The sequence below is a fragment of the Bemisia tabaci genome, chromosome 1 (genome assembly GCF_918797505.1).
Source record: "Bemisia tabaci chromosome 1, PGI_BMITA_v3".
Lineage (NCBI taxonomy): Eukaryota > Metazoa > Arthropoda > Insecta > Hemiptera > Aleyrodidae > Bemisia > Bemisia tabaci.
The window spans coordinates 70,546,992-70,572,976 of NC_092793.1; the positions used below are offsets into that span (position 1 = coordinate 70,546,992).

At 40.8% G+C, this 25,985-nt stretch overlaps 1 protein-coding gene across 3 annotated transcripts in view; it reads right to left on the bottom strand.

Moving 5' to 3' along the window:
- LOC109033212 (GATA-binding factor C) overlaps window positions 1-25,985 on the bottom strand; it is a 130,695-nt gene that overhangs the window by 48,004 nt on the left and 56,706 nt on the right. For 2 of the 3 annotated variants that reach the window (XM_072306101.1, XM_072306103.1), the window contains exon 4: window positions 15,574-15,719. In XM_072306101.1, coding sequence (XP_072162202.1) covers window positions 15,574-15,719 — 146 coding nt within the window. Of the gene's footprint in view, window positions 1-15,573; window positions 15,723-25,985 lie in introns of all 3 variants that reach the window. The other variant, XM_072306102.1, reaches the window with a different exon arrangement.

The following is a 25,985-nucleotide window of genomic DNA, read 5'->3' on the forward strand; positions in this document are numbered from 1 at the left end:
TTTTTTTAGTTTTTTTTAGTTTTTTTAAGTTTTTTTTTTTTTTTAGTTTTTTATAAGCGTGATAAAGTTGCGGTTTCTCTCATTTAAGCAGTGTAAATATTCATCTTTTGTAACAATTTAATTAAGATTTGTCGGACCGAGTTTCATAATTTAGTAGCGGCCAGGGGGCGCACGACCGTACCCCCTGTAACCTCTAACAAAAGTACCAGCAAAATATAATCTCTCTTCAAAATTTCAAGGAGAGGCCGTTAAGCGTTTGAAAATTGGCTTACGGTGTGTTTAAGCTCAGCGGCATCTCTCCGAAATGCTCGTTACTCGGTATGCCGTGGTGGTGAGTGAAGCTCAAGTGCAGTGGCACTAGGACTCGGGTCCTGTCAGTGCGGACCAGCTCCCCGCCTCGCCTCGCGCCTCTCGCTCCTTCTCTAAATCACGACCGTGAATCGTGATAAAAAATTGACGTGTCGTGAGAGCCTTGTATTCTTAATGGTAACGTTGCTAATTCAGCTTCTGCAGAGCTCAGATTCGAGGAGCGACGCCGTTGCCGCAACCTACGGAAACGCCCTCGATAGGAACGAGAGTTGCCCGCCGAACGTGGGATTTGATAGTTAGTGTGCGAGTCCGTGGACCGGGTTCGTAGTCGTTCCTTAAACAGCTTTTTCCCTCGGGGAGGCTCCATATCGTCACCTTCCAGGCAAAGTATCACAAACGCCATGCGACGTTTAAAAATTTCCGCCGCCATTTTATTTTTTTACAGAGAAATTGTTCAACGAAGCTGTCCGAAAATTTCACTGAATTTTCTTTGTGCTGCCGATAAAATTTAGTGAAATTTCCAAACAGATTCAACCAACAATTTCTCTGTAAAAAAATAAAATGGCGGCGGAAATTTTTAAACGTCGCATGGCGCTTGTGATACTTTGCCTGGAAGGTGACGATATGATGAAGATTGTGATTCAGGGAAATTTAACAACGCCTTTAACGTAACATCGCTCGAAAAGAGCAATTTTTATGAAACTCGAGGAAAAATCGACGGTTCACGGAAAAAGAGGTAGGGGCTGCACGGAGAAAAACTTCGTGCGTGGGACCCGAAGTTGAGGTCATATGAATCTTTGAAGTTTTCGGATGACGCCTCTAAAAACTTGAGGTCCAGCTACCGAAGTTCGGGTCAGACATCTTCTGACGTACTCCAGTACATACCGAAGTGCCTCGACGTCTGACCCGAACTTCGGCAGCTCGACCTCAAGTTTTCGGATGCGTGATCAGGAAACTTCAGAGATCCATATGACCTCAACTTCAGGTCCCATGCACGAAGTTCTTTTCTCCGTGATGGACATGGACATTTTCAATTAGTCGTACTTGTACCCCAATACATTAGGTTAGTCCTGTCATTAGATCGTTTAACCGCTTTTCGAACAACACGGAGGTGCAGATGCGGTGTATTGCAGAGAAATTAGACTGACAGTCTGTGGGTGGACATATGATGTTAATGTTTTGGGATACCGTCGAATTAAGATGAGAGTCGTATGGGCCCTGCCACACGGTCTATGCTTTCGTGGCATAGGAAGAATTCTGAATATACCAGTGGTACATGAAGTGGTAGTGAAGACGTGGTAGATATACGCAAAAATAGTGTCTCCAAATGAAACTTGTAAAGCCCATCGTTCTATCCCAGCGCATCAGTATCGTCGGTTCCAATAAGAATGATTTTGCTCCATCGCGCCTTCAATTTTGCAGATGCACCACGGACATCCATCGAGCATGAATAGTTGTATCTCTGCGCCGTCATCAACGCGCGATGATATGATATCGAGAGTACATCGTTGGATTTTCGTGGAATTTGAGAGGAACCGTTTTAGATTTTGAATACGTACAGATGGAAGGGAATACCCTTAAAATTTTAAAATGATGACCACGTTAATTTTCAATTTTTCCAGCTTGAACTTATAAGCTGTCACCATATGAAGACACGTTAAAATTTTAAACACTAAGATTATTGTTTTTTGGTAATTAAATTTAACGCAAACCTCAAAATTGTGTTAAAAGGAGAAAAAAACTCACTTGACTAAGAATCGGAAAAATGTGTCAAAAGAAAGAGAGAAAAAAAATTAAAATTCGCAATTTATCTGGATTCTGGAAATAAAGTAACTGGGAAGTATGCTATGCATTTTTCTACAGCGTCAATCGACGCGCTCGAGTCAAAATGGCGGATGGGGGTACTGAGCTGCGAAAATTGTGCATCCTCGGAAGGAGGAGAAAACTAGAAAACGGAAACAGAGCGCGGAGCAGCGAAGCAGGAGAGCACGCAGCAGGTAATTACAGATGAAGATTTATGCTGCGACCACGGCAAAAAAACCTCGCGATTGGGAATCGGTGAAGAAATTGTGTTTATTAATAACAGCGATTACGCAGCATGAACTGAGCTACTGGTTACCAGCTTGTTCACGTAATATTATTATCCACATAAATCTTCCTCACTTCTCCTTCTTCCTCTTCTTCTTATTTTTCTTCGCCACTTGCCTGGTAGTTCTCTCAGCTTCCGCTGCTCATGCGTAGCGCTGTATTGCACTCAAAAAAAGCTCCGGCCGTGGAGGCCATAAGCAGCGGACCTGGAGCACGGACTGGATGGGCTATATGGCACTACCGTTCGCCTACGCGCTTGACGGCCGGAGTGCTACGTGCGGGGACGATGCGGATTGCTACGGACATGAAAACCGTAAGTCGCGGCCTCGAGCGGCATAGGCAGCTTGCGCTCTCCGCGCTACTTACGGGCTGGACGGCCGGAGCTCTGCGCGCCGCCGCTGTCCGCGACGTGGTGGATTTTTTCGGAACTACAGCTGAAAATTCACCTTTAAAGCACATAGAAAAGAAAAACTTCCCAGCAAAATTTTAAACCTTGAATGAATTATCTTGTGCCAATTTCTGAACAAGATTTCTTTTTCTTCCTTTCTTTTTAAAATAGGTACATATTTCTTTGTTGATAGTTCATAACAATTTAGTTTCAGGAAAGTGATGGATAATTCACTGACTGAGAGAGAAAAAGAGCATATGAACGTTAGCTTGTTGATCATGTTTCAGATATCAAGAGAGATTTGAACTCCTTGGCTGATAGTTCAGCAAGTCAATTTGAGAAAAGAGATGAAAATTAGAGAAGAGATGATGCGTATTGAGGAAGAAAATCAGCATATGAATGTTAGCTTATTCATCGTGTAGAGATATCAAGAGAAATTTACAAAAACCTAACTTTAATGTTGCAAGCCTTCCTAGAAATGAATAAAGCACTCTAATTTGTAGATAGCAGAATGAACTTTGGCTTAGAAGTATTCAACTGATTCTTACTTAGCTTTACAATAAATAGGTACCTTGGAACTTATTTTTAGGACAAAAATTAATAAAGTTCATAGATTTGAAGCAGTTGACTATAGCTTATTAAGTCTGCAGAATACTTGTCAATGTTTGATGGATAAAACAAACAAAAAATTAGATAATTCCTCTCATTTTAGCCCATATCAGGTTGACAATAACATTACTTCAGCTTTTGGGATGATAAGAACATTTGTACGGGTAGGTATGTATGTACGCCAGGGTGCAAAGATGTTTTAGGCATTTTCACGATCAGTTTGATCAGCCATATATATCCAATTGACTGGGTAGGTACAACGTTATGGAAATAGTCCAACCACCGAGACATGAAGGAACAAATGTAGATAGATCAAAAATTCTTGCTACCTATTTTAGATGTAGAACAGACTGCCCAAGGTATGATAAATTGCTAAAACTCATTGCAGCTAAATTGAAAAATCATTTTTATCACTTGGCAGCCCGTTCTCAATAAATGTAATTACTTTCACTCAATGAGAATTCAGCATTTGTCAAAAACAAAACCTGGTTCATCCCTCGATAAAAAATACGAATGCAAAGTAGGAAATCACCTAAATGATTAACAAAGGAAAACCACTGGCGTAGGTCTAGGTACTTACAGATTTTTACTCCTTACGACTAGAAGAGCTTCAGAATCTTGAAAATGAGGTTGAGAATATTTCAAGGTGTAAATTCAGTAGTAAAAGTTGACAAAACTTCAAGATATAACTCTCCGCAATAACTACCGGATACAATTTCCACAAAATATTAGCGAAGAAATATACCACCGAAAATTGTCACACTTGTTAAAATTATAGATCTTCTCTTCAGCAAACTGAAGCGCGATTCACACAAAATTTTACCACTATTACAGTAACACTGAGCTCCCTAGAATTGGGATATGGAATCAGAGAGATTATTCACAGCAACAACGATCGAGCTTGCTCTCACTACTAGATAATCTGCGCAGGATAGGTTCTACATTTTAAGGGTACAGTTTCCGCTGTTTTTGTAACAGAGAGGGGAGATGTCAGAGACTGCAATACTACTCACAGTTGAAAACATTTATGAGTTAGAGATTAGATCGAAATGGAATAAAAACTGTATCCTCTTACACAGGCAGAACAAAGCAAAAGTGACAGAATACATTTTGCAATAAACGGACATTCTCGTGCCTACATTATCAGTATTTTAGTGTGGCGGTAATTTACTCTGTGGGGAGATGCGTGGCAGGTAATTGATTGCTTTTCTTTGATTTAAGTTCTTTCCCTTAGTAGGGGGAAAATAAGTGAATTGCAAACGAACTTACAGGAGGAGAGAATATGAGCTCAGTGCGTAGGTACTACCAAAACTGACAATTTTCACTTAACTCTCGTCGCATTTCCGAAAGTATTTGACAAGCGTTATCACACAGAACTTTAGAATCAATCGTGCACCACACAGAATCAAGAAAATATATCGGAAACCTCCAAAATTAAACGAAAAACGAACACACGTAATGAGCAATGACCAAGCAATTTAGTGACTAGATTCTAATTTCTAACCTCAATAAACAACGCTGAGTGGTGGCTCCCGAATATGTTCAAGGCTGGCGGCAACTTTAAATTCACGCACTGAATAACATTGACGTAAAATATTATAATTTTCTGCGAATATACACGGAGCCGTCTCAATTTTAATCTGATGGTGACGCCATTTTCCGAAAACTGAATCTCACCTCACTGCCAACGGCCGTGGAAGCGGTTGGTTCCGATCCTGAAACCCGTAACTTACGCTCGGCTCCTAACCGGGCTTACGGCCTTGGTGGCCGGGCGGGCTCAGGGGACTTCGACCGCTGTGTCCGGTACTCGCTGCCTCACGGCAAGTGAACACCGGAATCACCAGTGTCCAGAGCAACCGGGTCACAGGGCCGTAGTTTTTTTTTTGAGTGTGAGAAAAATCAACAGCGCCGCGGATTTAAATAACAATCCGAGACACCTCGTGATAAAACGCCACGAAACGCTGAGGTAACATACAAATCGATAATAATCTTGCAACTTGAGAAAATGGCTATTTTTCTCATCGTTACAAGAGTACCTTACACCATTTAGCAGCGTTGTGCCGAATCTGAATGAATGTCTCATTTAATTAGAGCCATTAATTAGAAGCAGAAGTGGATCTGATGCTGTATGTCTCACCAAAACATGGAAGGTGTTTCTTTTATTGTATACAATCAGGTACTGTTGCAGCATAAATGTATACAGGTTATTTTGGTGATATATAAAAGTGTCGGTCGGTTATGTTGTTGAACTACCATGAAACAATAACATACACTGTACTTTAAATCATAATTGTCAGGGGAAATCAATTTGGAGCACTTATCTCATTCCGACCGACAACCACATATTTGTACAACACCAAAATGATTAGTGTAGAGTTTGACAACATAAATCAACTAATTTTAGTAACAATAAAAGAGACACTGCATGTTTGTACTGAAATGTACAACAAATGATACTATGCTGATTTTAATTAATGCCTCTAATAAACTGAGGAATTCATTCGGATTCGGCACATGATTGCAAAATCGTGAGGTAATTTTTTAACCAATAACAAAAATAGCTATTATCTCAAGTAGTAAGATTTTTAAAAGAGAATGTAAAAATATGTTAAAAACGCATGTCCCAAATTTCTATCTACTTTTGGTCGTTTTAAAGTATTTTTGCTTTTACTGCGGTTTATGAAAACAACAGTCAAACATTATCATTTTTAGAGGAAGAGATGTCTTGATAAGATACGTGTTTTAAGCGGCATTGTATTATTGGTCGGAGTGGGTTTCAGACTTTTTTTTACATTCTGACGATTCTTAAATTTTTTTTTTAAATTTAATAAGTATATTAATTTATCTGTATCCACTTCTGTGTGATAAACCCCGATATCAGGTTGCAATAGAATTTATTCATTCTGTAAGGAGTCACCAAATATTCTCAAAACTATTAAACCTGGTCAGCCCCAAAAACTTGGAGCGTAACGTGCGAGAAAGAGCGTTGCGGAAACAGAGCTTTGCGGAGTGAAAAGTAGGAGGCCGGTGAGTAATGCTTTTCATAAACCTCCTGAAATTACCATACGCATATGCGGGTTTTGACGTGTGCGCAGTGGTCTTATCGGGCGCGCGAATCAAAGAACGGACACAACTTTCTCGCGCGAATTAAATTTATTATTCACTCAAGGAAATAAGTCATTGGAAAATCGTACGAACTCGTGCCTCCTGCTTTCCCGCCCGGAAAGAGGAGGCAAGGTAATCTGCCGTGCTAAGGAAAAACGCCGTACGTACTTTCGAGAGTTGCCAAATTTCCTCCGAAGAAATATTTATTTCTGAGGAGCGTTGTGAATATTTTCTCTCGAAATTTTCAGATATTTTACACTGAAAAAAAAAATCTCGGTGTATTTACTAAGAAAAAAGTAAAATTACCAAGAATTCAGGGTTCTATTTGATCCCAGTTCTTTCTTGGTAAAATTACCATTTATGGAATTGGTAATTTTACCGAGAAATCTCGGTAAAATTATTGAACTTCCTCGGTAATTTTACTGGACCTTGGTAAAAACGCCAATATTTTTTATCGACTGTGGTAGAATTACCGAGATAAAATAGCGAAGTTACCGGAAATTGATTACCAATAAAAGTGGTATTCTTACCTGAAAAAAAAACAGTAAAAATACCGGTTTTTAGGTAAGCTTACCAGTCTGTCTTGGTGAAATTACCAATAATTGGTAAAAAAAGTGAGATGGTAAAGGTACCAACGGACCTCGGTAAAAACGCCGAGAATTTTTTTTCAGTGCAGGTATTTTAGATCGAATTACCTACCAGAAAAAATGTCTAAAAAATCGAACGGAAAATATTCAAGAGTTTCCCTGAAAATTCGTATTTAATCGAAGGATAGTTGGCAACTGACGAAGGTTCATACGGCGTTTTTGCTTAGCACGGTAGTAATCGCCGCACAATAGATCGAGTCAATAGGAGAGGTCGGACAAAATTTGGAAACTTTAAACGCCAATAACTTCGTTTATACAAAACTTTGACGTTCTAAAAGTGATTTCATTGGTTTCCTCGTGAAATTTTCTTCTAAACGCACCTCTTAAAGTCTAAAATTTGACGAAATGAACATCGAAATTTACAGGTTAAGTCAAAAATTTCATGTCCGACCTCTCGAATTGACTCGATCCATTGTGCGCCGTTGCGTTGAAAACAGAGGCCGAGTTTCAATTCTTTTCGAGTGATGTTCCTCTTATACTAATTAGGAACATGGCACAATACACAATGACCCGGACGACGATGAATTTCACGTATTTTCGGAGGAGCACCCGTAAATATTCATGCATAAAAAATCAAGTGGTCGAGCTGGCAGGCGCCTTGGCGTGAAGCAATTATTTTCGCATTAAAAATTCAGCGGAGGGAGGGGGGGGGGGACTCGGAGGAGAGGAACTTAGCAGAAGAAGGATTTTGTGGGTCTTAAGGTTACGGACTGCTACGCGGCGATTCGTAATTAACGTGAAAACCTAATTTAAATATAATCCTCCGAGAAAATGGGAAAGCACAAGCATCCGAGCGGATCCTCAACGGAGAGATTATGAATTTACCAGGGATCTCCACTGCCTGTTTGGACATCTGTTTACGGTGTTTACCGATATTAAATGTAAAAAAAATAAAATTGCTTGTGAAAGCGTCTGAGTTTACTACAATTTTTAAAAATAACAAAGATCAATTCAAACTTCCTGCCTTTCTTGATTTTTTGAATGGAAAACAACTCAACGGCAATTCTTAAAAACTGTCGTGATTTTTCTTCTCTATGCACCGAAAAACGAGTGAAGTTGATTTAACACTCTGAATGTAAAAAAAGTGTGTGAGAACTCACAAAATACTAAATTACCCGCTACGGCAGTTAGTTTTACATCTTGACATCGCTAAAGTAACTGCCGTAGCAGTTAATTCAGCATTTTGTAAGTTCTCGCACACTTTTTTTACATCCAGAATGTTAAATCAACTTCATTTTTTTTCAGTGTGTGAAGAAGATTCTGCGGAAACTTCTCGGAATAATTTTTATTTGTTGTCCTTCATGAAAAAAAATAGGAGCGGAGATTTCCAAACACCGTAAACGAGATACGTGATTGCGGACTTGCACCACGCACCGTCGTTATTCTTTACAGAGTGAGAAATGTGACTCTTTTTTGAATGGTTACGAGAGGATTTTCAGAGGCTTGATGGATTGCAGCGGTAATTAGGAGCTTTTCATTGCTCGCCATGGAGCGCCACGCTCATTCTTGGAAGGGCTGACATTTGAGGGATGCTCGGCACTTGAGGAAGAACACAGGAGGCAAGCGGGCGAGGACGCAAACAGGAGGCACGATTTGAATGAGAATGCTCCGAGTAACGGCGCACAGTCATTGGACGGCCCGAAATAAAAGGGGGCGTGAAAAAAGAAAACAACCGGCATGAGCTATTGATTGCCCCCTCGAAACGCACAACCCCCAGCCCTCCGTTGCAAGATTCCGCGAAATAACCCTCCGGTCGGAGTTGTGGTCCGTCGTCGATTCGGCAACCGCGCTTCGACCCCCAACCCGCTGCCGCATCGGGGGTTGAAGTCGCGCTTTGTTGCCGCCGAAATCGGGACTCGCGACAATGTTATCGCGCCCCCATCTTCATCGCGCACCCCTTCGCCAGTCGGTTACACTCCGCCAGGGGTGCCTAATAATCCCCCATTTTTGTTTACCCCCTCGCGATTTGGTTCTGGTGTCACCGCTAAGCGATTGGAGCACATGCTGGTCCTAGTTCCGGCTGCTTCCTGCTTCCCACCTCCGACATCCTCCTGGTCAATTGGACGTATTTCTGCCAAACGGAACTATGTACATTAAGATGTGAGCCCTGAGGCCCATGAGAATGTATGTGTCGAAGGCAAATAGTAAAATCAGTCATTGTGTCAAATGCCTAGGCAAATAGTCAAATGTTCTTACTTAGATTGGAATTTTTGATTTTTTTCCTAATTTTAGACAAAATAATTCGTTGCTCCTGTAAGAAAGAATTCTTTGTAAAAATATGCAGCGTACAATGGTATTTTAAACGAGTTTTAGTTCCTGAACGCACATTTATCTTGAAATATTTAGGACGTCATAAAAGACAGAATTTTTAAAATTTCAGCATTTAAATGTACGAGAGGCATTTGGAAAGGAAGGAACAAAACGAGTCCGCGGAATTGAAGAGTTGAACTCTCTGTGTGTGAACTCCTCGCCATTTTACAAAATTCTGTAAACTGTCAAAATTTGACTACCCGCCTAGGCATTTGATAAAATGCCTGATTTGACTAATTGCCTTTGACGTATACATAACAGGGCTCACGGCATAATGCACACAGTTCCGTTAGGCAGAAATACGTCCAGTTAGGTCCATACAAAGAATATCAAAGATTCAGAAATTGAGCCGGAACGAACAGCAACATTTTTATATGGTCTCGCCGATCGTTATCATAATTTTTAGATGGAACAACACAAAAAAATATTGCTACAAAGAAAGACTCGTGTAAAAGTTAAACAATATTCCTGATTCCTCGATACGTCAATAAATATCGGTAACCCGGAGTCATTAAGCAAAGGGGTAGGAACTTATAGCAGAGTGAATGAGCAAGGCTCGTTTGCTGATAATCAAGCGGGGGGAAATGAAAATTAAAGGTAATCCTAATTAGAGATTGGGCGTGATACAAGCGGGAAATTTGAATATAATTGCCGGTAATTTTCAGAAATAATAGGAGTCTATTTTGCAAGGCGTTAGAAGAGTGAAAAATAAGTAGTAAACTTCTCCTAATTACAAATAAATCATGGTTATCTTAATAAACATTTAATACGATGCTATTCATGTAGAATAAATAAGAAACAAATCTAATTATTTATAACAGATTTCTTGACGCCACGTCGTGTCGTCTACACTCATTCTCATCGCTAGCGCCAGTCCATTTCTCACTGCACCGGTTGGAGTCAATAAATTATTGAGGTAATATTTAAAGCAGAGTCGCCAAGTTTACAACAATTCTCAATGATCGATAAATTGAATGTATAATTTCACTGCGAGATTATTTAATACATTCTCAGTCGACTTCATCATATTTTTATCTCCCCAGCGGTTTTTTTGAGTCGTTCGCCGACCATAGACAAAGAAAGTTCGATCACTTGAGTCGAAGTTTGCCATTTCAAACCAGTTAAAATATTCGGTTGATCAAACTGAGTTATCGATTCGTCAAACGAGAGTAGGTAAATATCGGGGTATCTAATAAATTTTGCAAGAAAAAGAACTGATTTCAATTTAAAGTTTTAGCAGAAAACGGACCCATTACACGGAGGAGCACATATCATTTGTTCATTCCCAAAAAAACATAGCTCGTGAAACCTGAATTAAGGCTGGAAGTATGCAAACGTGAAAATTATCCGTTCACTTGGACTGATCGAATGCAAAAATTCGTGTTCGCATACTTTTACTTCATTCAAGAGTTTCGGGGATAGATTCTTCAGGGCAGTTGAAATGTGCCTGTAAGGCGTAATGAATCCGATTTTTGCCAAACATTTAAAATAGAACCAGTAATGTTGCATAATGTTTTCGATACCTCGATGTGCGTTTACCTAATTTCCGCGTGAATACACTTAAAGAAAGACTTAGAAAAAAATGACGTATTATAGACCTCGCGCGCTGCATACTTGATAATCTATTTCGAGTCGCATCTTGCTCAGTGCCGAAGCGTGAATGATCGATAATCGATTTCCCCCATTTAAAGCAATTATAAAGAATGAATTCTTACACTGAAAAAAAAAAAAAAAAAAAAAAAAAAAAAAAAAACATTGGATCTAGATCCAGACTCTTGAAAACATTGACAATAAAAAGGACTCTTGATTCAATCAGATTTAAGCTTAAATCAAAAGGAAATCCGCTCAAATGAAGAGGCTTGGTTCTTGATTTAGGCTTAAATCTGATTGAATCAAGAGTATATTTTTTCTTGTCGATGTTTTTAAGAGTCTGGACTCTACATCTAATGTGTTTTCTTTTCCAGTGTGGGGTTTTCATTGCGAACGCCCTGTTTTTCGATCCTTCTTACAGGTTTAAATGACAGAACAATCGATACGTCGAAAAGCACGCCACGCCACTGTGCTCGAACCTGGACGCGATGCTAAAGTAATCTTAGGGTCGGAGCTGCGTCCGACAACGGCGCGGTCGGATGAATTATGCGCCTTCCGAAGTTCCGATCGCTTTTCATACATAATTCATCAGTTTCGCATACTCTTCGGGTATTATTTCACCGATTGGTGGTCGCATTGGAAGCGTGTCTCCAATTAGCAATCGATGAGACTCGAATGCAGCGAGGACGCTCCTGAGGAGCATCGCTTCAAATCAAAATCCCGCTCGACATAATAGTGTCCATTTGCATAGAATAACCCCCTGAACACGTCGCCATGCGAGGCCCGCACGGAAAAATCCAAGAGTAAAAAAATCCCCCAGGCTCTGGTGCACGGGTCGACCGGGGTTTTATGTCAGCGATTGTGCTCGAATTTCACCGCTAGTCCAAATTTTTACTCGGAACCGAGCCCCGGTATCGCCAATTAGTTATCTGCGGTTTGGAAGTTACCCATTTAAATGCAAAACAAGATTCGGCCGGGTCTACACAGTTGTGTGCAAATCAATTCCCACGGATTCTTGTCGAGAAAAAATTGAGGTGGAGGAAAATATCCGAGCTTGTGACGAAATTAACACTTTGATTAGATTTTGATCAGAAGATTTGTATGCATTATTTTTCGTTTCCTTAAACACGAGGAAGAGGAACATGGTTTATTCTGTTCTCAAACAACTCCTTTCACAATTTAAATTGCCTAAGACAAGAGTATATCGAAACGTAAAAGTTACGCCAGTGTTGGGTTAAGAATTCCCTCACAATTTCCTCTCAAAATTAACTAAGAAGAAGGCTCCTTTAATACACCAAAAATTGGTAAAAAAAAACTACATTAGTGTTTGTTGTTTTTTTTCATAGGAATATCTCTTGAACAAAAAGAACTATCCGAAGAGGGGAACCTGGCATTATCATCAAATTAGGACCAATAATAACAGTCACTCGAGACGGCAAAGTAGAAAGGTGGAAAACGTTTAGAAAAATGCCCTATGATCGTTTGATTGTTGGAGCGTTCCAATAAAAAACGGCATCTACGTTCGGAATGAGAATAGCGTGCAACGTAGAAAAACTGTTGATACCCATCGTGTAGTCGAAATTGCCGATTTTTCCGAATCGTTTTTCGGGCCCTGCGTTTCGTGTCGATGGAAACAACCCCGTTATTTACGATGTCGTGTTAGGGCGCATTTCAAGGAAAAATAGCGACGACTTGTGAACTATTTCCACTCGTTCGCCACGTGGGTAGTTGCTTTTTTCAAGCCCTCGCACCTAAATTGTTTTCAGCCGCTCCTCTGTCCCCACGTAATGTTGGTCTTTACGATTCTCTGCGGAATTCCGCATGTTCCCGCTTTTGTAGTAGTTTGAACGACAGTTATGAAGCGGCGACACTTCATTTCGGAGGAATACTCCACTCGGATAACATGCTCTTCAAGTACCTCCGTGACTGTCCTATTCGAGGGCTTCATGAAGACATTCGGCTGATAAATTACTTTATTTTGGGCCTCGCACTTGAATATTAGAAAACTGTTCGTGAAACAAGGCTTTGAACTCCGTCTGGATTTTTGTGTACCTTCCACTAAGTGGCATTTCTATTCCTACTACTTTCTTGAAGGAACCGGTGGGGCGGCGGTGGAAAAGAAGAAGATTAGAGGAGTAATATTTCCTTGTGAAGATAACTGCACTACAAGGTTACATTTTTTGGGCTTTTGCACTACACTAGTATAATTGCTCGTAAAAGTGCGAAGCAAATTCTTTAAAATTTTCTAAATAATCTGCGCAAACGTTTTCTTGTAAAAATGAAATTGCCCAATTAATTTGGCAATATCTGATGTGGCTTGGTTCCTTTCTGCTAAACGCGGTCCATATACAAACATTTCTATCACGGTAGCTCTAACTTTTCCACAAACCCGTGTGGGGTAGTGGTAGTGGGAGGTTAGAGGGATAGCTCACCCATCGCCTCTTATGGTGAGAATGGTCCCCTAAACGGTAAACTTTTGTGGGAGGAGAGAAGGCCCTTTTTAAAATGGAGAATAAACGATTGTTTTTTTTTTTTAAAAAAGGAGGACGGTTTTCTCCCTTCGGAAAAAATGGCCCCCATGCTCCGCCGCATCCCCAGCCACGCTGCAGCCATATTGACGCGACGACCAAAACACGAGGTGCACGGGGGATCGATGAAGCGTGGCCAAGGTTACATGTTCGCCACGTTTCGCGATACGTTGCCCATCCTTCCACGGACCCCCGGCACGGTCGAGGGGTTGACTAGGTAGGTGGGGGCGGGAATGCAGAAAGGGATCCCGCCGCGCGAGCGGGAGAGGGTAGTACACGTCGCCGTCGCGTCGCACGGCCGACGCGACGTCCAACTTTCGACGTTTGGGAATCCCTCGAAGCGGCAAAAGTTTAGGGTCCACTACCCGGTGTTGATAATCATTGACACCTTGACCACGCCCCCCAGTCCTCGCACCGCCGTGGAGGGGGGCCCGTTCGGACGGTTCCGGTCGCTCTCGACTCCGCTCGGCCGGCCCCCACGAAACGCACTTGCCACTCCGACGCCCGGTCTACTGTGCTTTCCAAGTTTGATCGATACCCCCCCCCCCTCCCCCCCGCCCCGCTCCAAATGCGAGGCGATGGACATTCCCACAACGCCTTATCAATATTTGATCTCCCCTGAAATCTAGGTAAATAATGGCCTGGTATTTATTTACTGTCGCGTAACGCTCGCGCTACTCATTTCCACGTCGGGTCGATCGGGATAGAACGCACTGCCGCGTGCTAAGTAAAAACGACGTAGGAGTCATCGGGCGTTGTCAAATCTCTTTCGACAATCACGAATTTTCAGGACAGATTGTGAATATTTCTCCTCCGCTTTTTCAGAGGATTTTACTCATAATTTTATCGAAAAAGTCTGAAAATTGCAGGAGAAAATATTCCTATTTTCCTTCATAAATGGATGTATTCAGAAGAGAAATTTGACAACATTCGAATGCTCATACGGGGTTTTTACTTAGCACGGCAGCGTGGCTGAATAGGGTCCCTTCCACGTTGGCAACAGGGCTTGGTCCTTTTAAATGTAGGTTAAATAATCGACTTTAATCGAGGCGGACTGCCCTGCCCCACCAAGAATCGATTATTTATAATGGATTCAAATGGAGAGTTGGTGTTGTCAACTTTTAAGAATAGCCCGCGTTCTTGTGTGGGAGGTGCACTGGAGTAAATTCATCTTTGGTCGCCCAAGGTAACTTAAATGTCCTCGGCTTTTGAAAAACGGGGTTTTATAGCAGTCCCGGGAAAGTTTGTAAGGCTCATCAAAAAATTACACATTAATTATACAAATTTTTATACAAGCAGATGCTATAGAAATTAAGTATATCACAATCTTTATAATTCCCGTGATCTGAGTTTCATGTCCGAGAGGCATCCGGTATGAAATTTCTTTGGGCAATTCATAATCATATCATACGTACGGGACGCAAAAACATTCGATGCCTGCGTTTAAGTCTCCGCATAACATTACCAGTGGGATGTTTCATCTTGAAATGTTAGCGTCACAGTTATGTTGGTATTATAATTCTCAATATCGATGACTGTGCAGCTAGTGGGCGTTAAGGATTGGTCATTATTATGTTCAGACCCATGTGGGCTACTCAGGACCATTTTTTGGACATTTTTTACTGTCTAGCAATGTTTCATCGAGCAAAGAGGAAGTTTCGCCGATGGAAACCTCAGTAACGTCATCGTTTAAGTAATAAAATGTTTCAACACAGAATGCACCTGTCAGTTTCAGTTTATGACTTCGGTGTAATACATCCTCTCAACGGTCCACAATTTTTAGTGTTTTTTCAAGAAAATCTATTAAACTGCGTCGACTCACTTCGAAAGTTTGAAAGATTAAACACTCCAAGTTTCTATCTGATGGTCAGTCAATATCCTGATTCATTTTGAAAAACACCCAAAGGCCTCGGTTTCTTCGGAAACATTGATTAAATGAACATGTAATTAAAGAGGAAAGGAAGCATGCAAAAAGGTAGAACTTAAGGTAGAAACTCACCAGTCTTCTTTTAGGTTTAATTAGCGGCCTGTTTTGGCCATTCATTTTATAATATAATCCGCAGGCGTTACAGAGGTAGTGTCCGGTGCCGTCCCGACGCCAAAGGGGCGTCGACGTCGCTCCGCAGTTCACGCACTCGCGACCTTCTGCTGGACAAAAAAATTTTATTAGCTCTCATGAAGTCCAATTAAAATCAAAATAGCGAAAACAACTTCGACATAAAGGTGGGTAGGCGTTTCATAAAGGAATAAAAGTGGCTGGTGCGAATCGACGGTCCTACTTTTCTCCAGGAAACTCGCTGTTCGCCCATCGATTAGGGCAATAACTTCGTCAGGCTCCGCATAAACTGGGTTTTTAATTTTTGTCGAACAAAGAAAAAAATTGAGTGGGTGCTCCTCTCGTAAATAAGGACTCGGAATACACATGCTCTTCAAAAACTTCATTCATGCGAATTCCTTCGAATTCGTACCAACCACTGAACACAAAAAAATCGGTAAGCGATGACAGACTGAGCCGGAGTAGCAGCACAAGAAAAAAGCAGCAATTCTGAGTATATAAAGATTCTTCGACAAAAAGCTCCTCCCATAGAAAATTATATAACTTGACTCTTTTTGCAGTTTATTTTGACATTTGCATTGCATGAACCTTATACGGCTATGAGGTATGGCTGCATCAACAGTGTTGCAGGGCCAGGATGAGGCGTAGCATAGCGTGCGAATCATCAAATGGAACACAGAAAGAAAGTGCGGAAAATTTTACCAGTACTTCTAAATATAATGGCGCACTGGAAAAAAAGTCACTTGGATCTAGAGTCCAAACTCTTGAAATCACTGACAAGAAAAAATACTCGAGATTCAATTGGATTTTTGCTTGAATCAAAAAGAAATCCCTTTAAAATAAGAGGCTCTCGATTTAAGCAAAAATCCGATTGAATCAAGAGTATTTTTTCTTGTCAATGTTTCCAAGAGTCTCGACTCTAGATCCAAGCGACTCTTTTTCCAGTGAGGACCACTGGTAGCATATTTTCGGTGAGTGTGATTAGAGTTATGGTTTTTGATACCATAGACGTTGATGATTACCATTCTCATATCACTACACTTCAAACCATACTTTTTTTTCAGTGAACTTCGTTCCTGGGTGTGTGGTGCAAGAGTTATTCTTGAATGAAACATCTACATGCCGAGCGATGGAACAAGTGAAGAAACTGAACCGGATGAAACAGAAGACTCGACCGGACGGACCCGCGAGGATCCCCGGCAAGTGGATTACACTGCCGTGCTAAGGAAAAACGCCGTATAAACATTCGAGAGTTGCCAAATTTCCTTTCATAAAATGTTTATTTATGAGAAAAATTATGAATATTTTTTCTTCAAATTTTCAGGAACTATAGGTGTAATTGGGAACAAAATTATCTAAAAATTTGGAAGAAAAATATTCATAAGTTTACCAGGGAATTCGTGTTTTATCGAAGGAAATTTGGCAACTCTCGAATGTTCATACGGCGTTCTTCCTTAGCACGGCAGTACAGCACGGAGGTGCGGGAGGAGGTGGGGGATCAATACTGGTTGTTCGTTATTTATAGGTTTTGATGGAAATTGAAGGCGTTCAATTACTGGCGTATAATAACAGTCCCAGCGTCTGGTGCAGCGTCCACCGAGATGCACCGTTCACCATTACCGTATTGACCGTAAACCGTACGCATCGGGTCAGTGAAAACGATGCCCTGCCTCGGATCGCTCGTACCCCGCACCGCATGCGAGTAACGACTGCGTCTTATTTGCTCAGCCGTGGCTTCAACACGGGACCCCCGGCCTCAGCCCCGGATTATTGTAATTAGCCCTAGGTAACGCTCCTTCGTCCAAATGTGAACCTCTTCAGTCGTCGGGTTATCAATTGCCAGTCTCTATGAATATCATTATTGACTCTTCCAACGGCCGTCGGAGGGCTTCTCTACGGCCACATCTTTGCAATCTCCAGCCGGGAGTGCACCGCTATTTGTTTTGAATTCGGGCTCATTTTACACCTCAGGTAGTAACGCGGCTGCCACACCATGCGTCTCTCCCAATGGCTACCAGTAGAGGTCGTGCATTTTTCCGGCAACTCTGATCAATTTACTTATCAGCAGCTGCACCTGATTACAGTGTGCGATCTCAGAGTGCAGGATTGGGTGCTCACATGGCGCGTAGATGCGAGGATAAAAGGGACGCTGTGGAGGAAATGTGACCTAATCTGGCTTAAAAATAAAATAAAGATTATATTAAAAAGAGGAATTATTATCTAATACCATTACGAGTGCGAATCACTTTATGGTTTCAATTTAAGACTTGCGTCAAGAGGATGGTGAAAAACTTAAGTGCCCTATGACAGGTTAGTGCCCCCAGGATCATTCTTTTCAGGAAAAGTTTTCCTATGCGCGAAGGATCCTATATAGTTCCTATTTCATCATACTGATATCATAAATGTTGTTTTTTGAACGAGGAATAGAGCCAGAGAACGAAGCCAGTGTTTTTTTTAAGCATGGATATTTTTACCACCCGAGCGAGAAGCTCATTTGTTAGAAAAAACACTCCTTTGACGTGCATGGTAAAAAAATCCATGCTTAAAAAACCACTGGCTGTTTCCTCATTAGACAACTGCATTTATTATGAATGACAGCTAAAACACATTTTTGACTGATATCATACTGATACCACACTGATTTCATACTGATAAACTAGGAGAATCGGCCCAATTCACATTATGATATTCTGATTAACCTCAACGGGCAGCAGATGTGCCGCATTAACAGCGATTCACTTCGAGTGAGGAACAGAATTTTCATAATGATGCACTTAATTCCGAGCTTGCACAGCACCAAGGCGCAAAGCAAGACAAGGCTCAGATCTGGGGGTATGGCCGTCTCAACTCTGCACTCTGTGAGTATGAGGCGAGAGGTTCTCTTCGACTCTCAATAAAAGGGCGCACGTCTCCCTTGAGTCTGGGAGGGAGTTACGTGGTTCTAGCCTAGCAAGATAGTGCTCCAGTTGTGCCCTGTGGCTAGCTCGCTTTGCGCATATCACCGTGCAACTATGCGAGCCAATCGTCCTCTGAACCCGTGCAGACAATCCACTGAATCGATGCTTATTATTAGCCTCCGGGCATGTAGGAGAAGAATGCGATCTACAACAAGCAGTACAACAACGCGATCAACCTCGAGGATGAATCTGTGCATTATAGAAGGTTTTCTTCAAAACCGCCCAAGTCTTATCTGCGGGCTGATTACTGAACTTGATGGACAAAGCTCTAGACAAAGAGGACAGGGGAAATGGAGCTATCCTGAATGCAACTGGTGGTTCTTATAGACTAAGGGGACGAAACGATAGACTAGCTAATAGAGGGTCTCTTGTATATTGACGTTAGTTGGTTTGTTACTTATCTCCTTTGTCCATTGCATCGACCCGCTTCCATCAATGGGATCCATTTTCTCTGTGTTTTCTCTGTCTATCGCTTTGTGTATCAATTTCAATAATTAGCCCGCTGGGACTTCACAAAAGTCGTACGTTTAGAATCACATTATTACAAAGCTGCAAGTTTTACCCGTAAGACTATGAGCCTTAAATACGAAAAGTCGACGATAAAGATACTTTCATATCAACCTTGTGCCATTCTTTTTATTCACACCTGAAAGTACTGGGAGAACTTTTGTAGTCTTGTAGCCAAAATTGAATTAAACTATTCCTTCAGTTTGGTCTTATAAAAAGTCAATAATTAAAAGTGAAAGAAAAGAGTATTTCAAAGTTTAAAATATGAGTCTCTGAATCAAAAACCTGATCGCGATCTTTTTTTCCATGACAATGAGAAAAAAACATGGTTTTAGCTTGATTTAAAGTATGATGTTATGATGACACTTTAGATGAGTTATTTTAACGCAGATATTGTCCAAGAAAGTCTCAGAGAAACAAAGCAAAGAAAATTGTCGAGTTTAGCAAAAAAAACAATCATACTAGACGAGAATCATGTTGAAATTGAAAAGAGCTTAGTCGTAAAAACAATATTGCATGTGAGTAGTACAGGGTGGATAAATTTTCATTTTCCTTAGCCACCCAACTTATCGGCAATTAGCTGGAGGCAATTTACATAATGTACATAAACTCCGTGGTATAAGGCTACATAGACAGACACAAGGCGAAAGTAAAAGTGTGGTGGGCCGAACTCGAAAGCACCAGTTGGAAAAATGTTTTATTCATGGCTCAAGTGCCCAGTGGGGTGAATCCTGGATCGGAAACCCGAGGGCCAAGTAGGGGTTGATATCGGCGTGACCAAGCTGCTAATGCCTCTCTCAAACCCGTTACTGATGAAATTACTATGGTTGTCTGACTATTAATTAGCTTAAAATCTTACCCGATGTTATGCCTCAATTCCGTCTATTACACCGCGCTTTTTAGCTGCCTCTCCGACACCGCCTCGTACTTAAAAAAGGGGCTGAGGCTATCCAATCTTAGTTCCTGCGTCACCGGCCCATTTTCTCGGTCTGAGAATAAAAATGATTTTTTCAAGTTTTGGAGGCGGCTGAGAGTTCTGAAGTGTTTTTAATACGCTTTATTTCGTCGAGTAATAGAATTAGATAATGATTGGAATTAGTTCTTGATTATAATAATCCTTTTCAAACCCTGGATCGAGGTGAACCAATATTGTTCATGGGTATTTTACTTGAATGTTTAAGTTATTTAAACACCTACTAAACGTTGTACATCGAACGTCTAAATATTTGATATCGTTAATTTTCTTCATTCATGGCTTAGCCAAACATTGTGTATTCCATTTCCGAAGGTAAAAGAAGGAAAAAACTAAACAAAAACCCGTAAGTTAAATGACTGAAAGTTGAAGTTTTTTTAAAGGAAGGCACAATCTAACCGTTGCATCGTTGAATCTCAGACTGTATTTCATATAAAGCAAGTACCATTCCTCGCTTATCCATGAAAGCATTTATCTGTATTTAGAAACTCATGGCTAATATAATATTTCTTAAACGATCCAGAAATAATGGTTCCTTACAGTAAAATATAGCCATAAACAACAATTAATTCCGACAAATAGTGGTCCGTAATCTATTTCTAATGATTTTTTCTTTCTGATTTTCTCTTTAATAGCTGAAAAGAACTACTGTTGTGAAAAGAGAAGGGGGTTTTCAAGTAATACTAGACTCGATTTCTTCTCGATTCTTGATCCGATTTATTTCTTGATGCAAACCTAAACCTCTCTTATACGAATTATATAACAATTGGCAGAGCACCCTCCTTCTACTTCTACCTTTCACGGACTTAAATTAAAATATTTGAATCCTGAATTTTCCTGAATTTTTCAAATCGGGCACGCAGCGAGAGGCTCCAACGCCCTCTCTTCTCATAACACATCGAATAAGTTAGAGGAGGTTACCAAGAGCGGTGAGAGGGTCTGCCACGGAGTAGGGTGCCCGGCGTAAGGACGGCTGAGTGGTTTAAGTAGCTCCACGGTGGACAACCAGGAAGCAGATAATGTGACAAGTTATTATTTGGCCGTCATTGCAGATTGCGGTTACTTCCCAAAAATGGGCCTGAAGGGGTGGATGAAATGCAATGTTTTAGGCCACAGTGATATTGACCTCCCCCTTTTTACCACGCTGTGACCGTGCTTACCGCCGTTTTCCACGCACAGTGGAACGTCTTTGGTTTTCCAAGCTAATGTGAAAAATGTGTGTGATAGATTTGTAAGCGGATCTTCATTCGTTTGGATGAGAGGCTAGTCAGATCATGGAGGTGGGATGGGTTAATTGCACACCCCCACCCCCTCCCTCCAAAAAAGATTGCCAGTTTTACTCGTTTCCATGATATAACTTCATTTTTTAACTTACTATACAGTGTTATGTATATTTTTTTCTCCGAGGATCACAGTATTAGTCAATGAAATTTTAAAAAAAAAGGTATTCCAAAATCGTGTCGAATGTGCGAAACTAATTAAACCCATGAGCTGTGTTGTAATGACATTGATGTCAAAAAATTTAAATTGGAATTTTAAATTAAGTCCCTGCTTTGAGTTTACTTGCATTTCTACTTACATAAGTTCACCGGACCAGACTTTTATTAAAGTCTAGCAAAGTTTTTTTTTAATCTGCTTTTGTTAATTTGTTTAAGCACAGAGACACACGCTAAGCTTTTTTTTCTTAATTCCTGAGGTTTTGTTTCCATCACTAATTTTGACTATCACAAAACACTGGATTTATTTATTGAGGTCTTGTGGCGGAAAATTCCGTTTTCTGTCTGATCTAAATGTATGCCCACTGCGTGTAAGTAGGCACCAACTCAGAGAAGTTCATGTATTTACTCCGTCAATTGCCCCTTGTAACGACCACCCGTCTTGCATGTCAAAACTAAATAAATTTTACCTCCATCGCATTTGATGCTAAAACAGTTATAAATATTGCACAACCTTCGAACCGAACGCTATTTCAGTTTCTTCTTACGATAATGTACTGGTTAAGAGTGTTTCTGTCGTGTACCTATCCTCAATATGCAATACTGGAAGGTGATTAAGTAATTGTTACACAGAACTGGTACATATAATATTTCCCGAGTGATGTCTGTCTCCTCACGAATAGTTGGTATGTTTTCCCATTTAATAATCTCCAATTTTCGGTCTGTATGATTTTGGGAAATAAAAATTTCACTTCTTTCATCAAAAAAATGGACCATTCACTTCTAAGTTCTAAGTATGAGTTATAAAAAAGAACGAAAAAGTTGGGTCATGAAATTAAAAAAAAAAAAAACCCTGGAACGAAAAATGGCATTCTGCCCTACTGCTGTACTTTGCAGTCATGTTGTTTTTCAGAATACATGCTTCTCACCCTCTCAGAGTTGTGACGAAAAGTGCCTCAAGCGCTAAAGACCGCATACATTAGAGGGGAAACTGAATGAACTGTATTCTCTTCCAACTTTCATAAAGAATACTTTTAATGGAAAGTTGGATAATTAATTTGAATAAATAAAAATGTTATCACTCATAATATTGTTTTCATGACTTTAAAGTTTATTGCTAGCTTAGGGCTCATAAAGAGACTCTCTATGGTGTATTTATTTAGCGTCAGCCGTGGATTGAGAGATTTGCAATTTAGGCATTAACAATTTTCTTGGCTCTCACGACGCCGAACATTAACTAATGTTCTCCAAAATAAAATAAAATAAATAAATACAAAAAATTAGAAATAAAAAATAACCAGCACAAAGGAAAAGGAATCCAAATATCATTGCTCTGGTATATCATTTAGAAAGCCCAGAGAAAACTGAGTGAAGTGTAAACCGTAGCTGTGCCCGGAAGAAACAACTTATCCTCATTTGCACGTGAGCTACGGAAAGAGTGTAAAGATGTATACCTAGGATGGCTCACCTAAAAATTGACTTCCGCTTTTTTTACAGGCAACGAAATGAGCAATTCAGCAATAAACGGATGCGAGGAGGCATTTACCGCGGGCGCCGTCTATGACTAAATAATTCATAGCTCCTTCTCTTCCGACTTTCTGTGCGTATAATTATTTGGGTTAGCGTTTTAAACCATAAAATTACTCGGACGCAGTGGCCATGTCGCGCTTTGCGATGAATCGACTAATCACCCCCTCATATCTGTAGAAAAGGATCGATATCAGGATGTACGCAACGAACACCGGAATAATCGATTTTCTACCATAACCTCAAATGGGAAAATTTCGATTGATGCTGTTGCTCGGATGCTGCCGACGTCAGACCGACTGGTTAGGAGGGCGCGTTTATAGGATGCACTCTTGGGTCATTTCCATCGCACAAAGCGGGCACAGTCCACCGCACATAAACAATATAACCCTGGATCGAGCCGCAAATGATCTTCCATTGAGTCGGTAATAATCAAAATCCTCTTTACGCCTGCTATGTTATGCCATTGAATCTCACGCATCATGTACTACTTGCCCCGCGACGCAATCCATGAACTTTTATTACATCAAAATTTCTGAACTTTAGAAAACTGAAGAACAGCAGTTCAACCATTTTCTTCATTAGACTGCTGAAATACACTATACTTGACTATCATGAGTGACTCTATGTTCGATACGAAGTAAAACATGATTAGGCGTTAAATCACTGGCAGATCTAGCTAATTGACAACAGTGTTTTTCTCTATTTAAACCTATGGAAATGAATCGATTCTTGGAGGGGCCAGGTGCTCCGACAATAATCGATTATTTAACACAGGTTTAAATGGAGGAAATCCGGTGTTACCAAATTGCTGGATCCGCCTCTGCGTTAAATACAACTAATCCGACTTACTGATCATGAAATTGCCCGATAGTTAATTTAAAGGCAACCTCTCTAATGATGCCAATGGTTTTGAAAGTTTATGCTACAATCCTAGATTTTATTATAGGATTATATTCTTCTCAAATTATCGCGGAATGAGGTAATATGAATTTAAGATATAATTTTTTGTCACATTCAAATACTAGCAACAAAATTCAAAATGTTTAAATACATATTCGCCCATTAAACAGCTTAGAATAGGAAATTCAGTTGAGAAGTTGAGTATTAGTTCAGTTGAGTATTAGACTAACATGGAATTCTTAGAGAATAATAACGCTAGGATGTCCCTTGGAAACGGATTAAGCCTTTTTCAAACCAGACGCACGAATCCGGCGTGCCAACACGTGACGGAATAAGAACATTTTTGTGAAATAAAAAAAAAAATAAAAAATAAAAACAGCGATTGAAGAGGATTCCTTCGTTATGAGAAAATATTCACGTAACACAATTAAATAGGGAAAAAAAACCTGACCATGAGAATCAGCGAGCTACAAGTTTACAGCGATGTTCGTGGAGGGGCGGGGAGGGGCCGAGGTCTGTGGCTGCACGCAAAGCACTATCTAGCGCGGTAGCCTATATTCTCGACTCATTAAAAGCCACTGCCATAGTTACCAACGCGAATCGCGCGGAATCGGGCAAAAAAGGAGCAGTTTCAATGGAGTGAGCACTGAACATAGGTAGGCTGCCCAAGTGCCCCGTGTAAGACTGTAAGCCAGAGCACAGAGCCGGGCGGTACGGTAAGCAGCCCTGTTGACAAATTTACCGAATTTACAATTTTACCACTTTCAGTATCCACTATATTCAACCTGTCGTAGTCGAGCTGTTGTCGCTTCTATTTTTTGCTTCGTGTTTATATCTTGCTCCTCATAGAAATCGATGCTTTCTGGTCCCCGACGTAAATAGCCTGGTTGCTGATCGTCGTAAACTAACTAACTAACGAACTTAATTTTTAAGGGGCAATTTTAAACATTACGCGCGGAAGGGAAATTTCTGAATTCGAATTCCTTAGGCTCGATCAGTTTTAATATTTATATTACACACAGACATATTTAAAAGTTTCATTTGTGATATCATACTGTTTGCAAAAAGGATGAAATTGATTTGTATTACTGCAGGAGCAAAACAGCTTAAAATATCAATGACACGATGAATCCAAAATATTTTCAAAGGAAAAAATCTCTATCTGCTTGATGCCACATTAAGACCACTTAAATTTTGATAATTTACGTATAGGAATTTATGTATAGTATTGCCACAAACATATCCACTAAAATTGAATCGAAAATTTTCCAACGAATAGATCGGCTCTTTTTAAAAAATCCCAATGTTGCTACGACTGGTTTGCTGAGCGCTACCCAAAACCTGTCACGTCGGCTCACGCGGGAATCTCGCGGGTAAAAACTGGCAACGCAGCGTGCAAGTTCCCTAAGCTGGTTACAGCTACCGGCCGACAATCAAGCTCGGAACAAGCAATTTATCATTTCAACTAGAATTCTGATCCGAAAGAGTTGATTTATAGGCTGTCCATCTCTGGCCGATTCATCATCCGTGCATCGAAGCTCGTCCATTTAATTTATAACACAGTGTCGATACTCCGTGCCCCCCGCTCGGTGCGCGGTGCCCCGCCACGGACCCCCTTCAATAATTAAACACCCGAATTAAAAGTAATTTAACTGTCTTCGAGTCCGCCGCCACCCTCCCGGGATGGAGATTATCGACAGCTCGCGTCAACTCGGATGCCGCGATGAGCTCTCGCAGGAGCTGCCCTACTGCAATGATGATGTCTATCATTAATGTGTCACAAGTCATCGCCCATCGGCCCCTGTGGGAGAGGAGTTACGCTCACTGATACAAGAACCCCCCCCCCCCACCCCACCCCCAACCTACGACCTCTCCAGTCTCTCTCCCGGTTTTTTATTCATTGAGGCAGGCTAACCAAATAAGTAAATAAATTTTTCACGTTTTCAACCCCTTGAGACCCCTTGCGGCTCCTTACGTTACGTTCAGCGTAATTCACACTGGTAAAAAAAAAACCTCTTGGTTCAAGAGTGCAGTTTCTTGTCGCCGGATTTA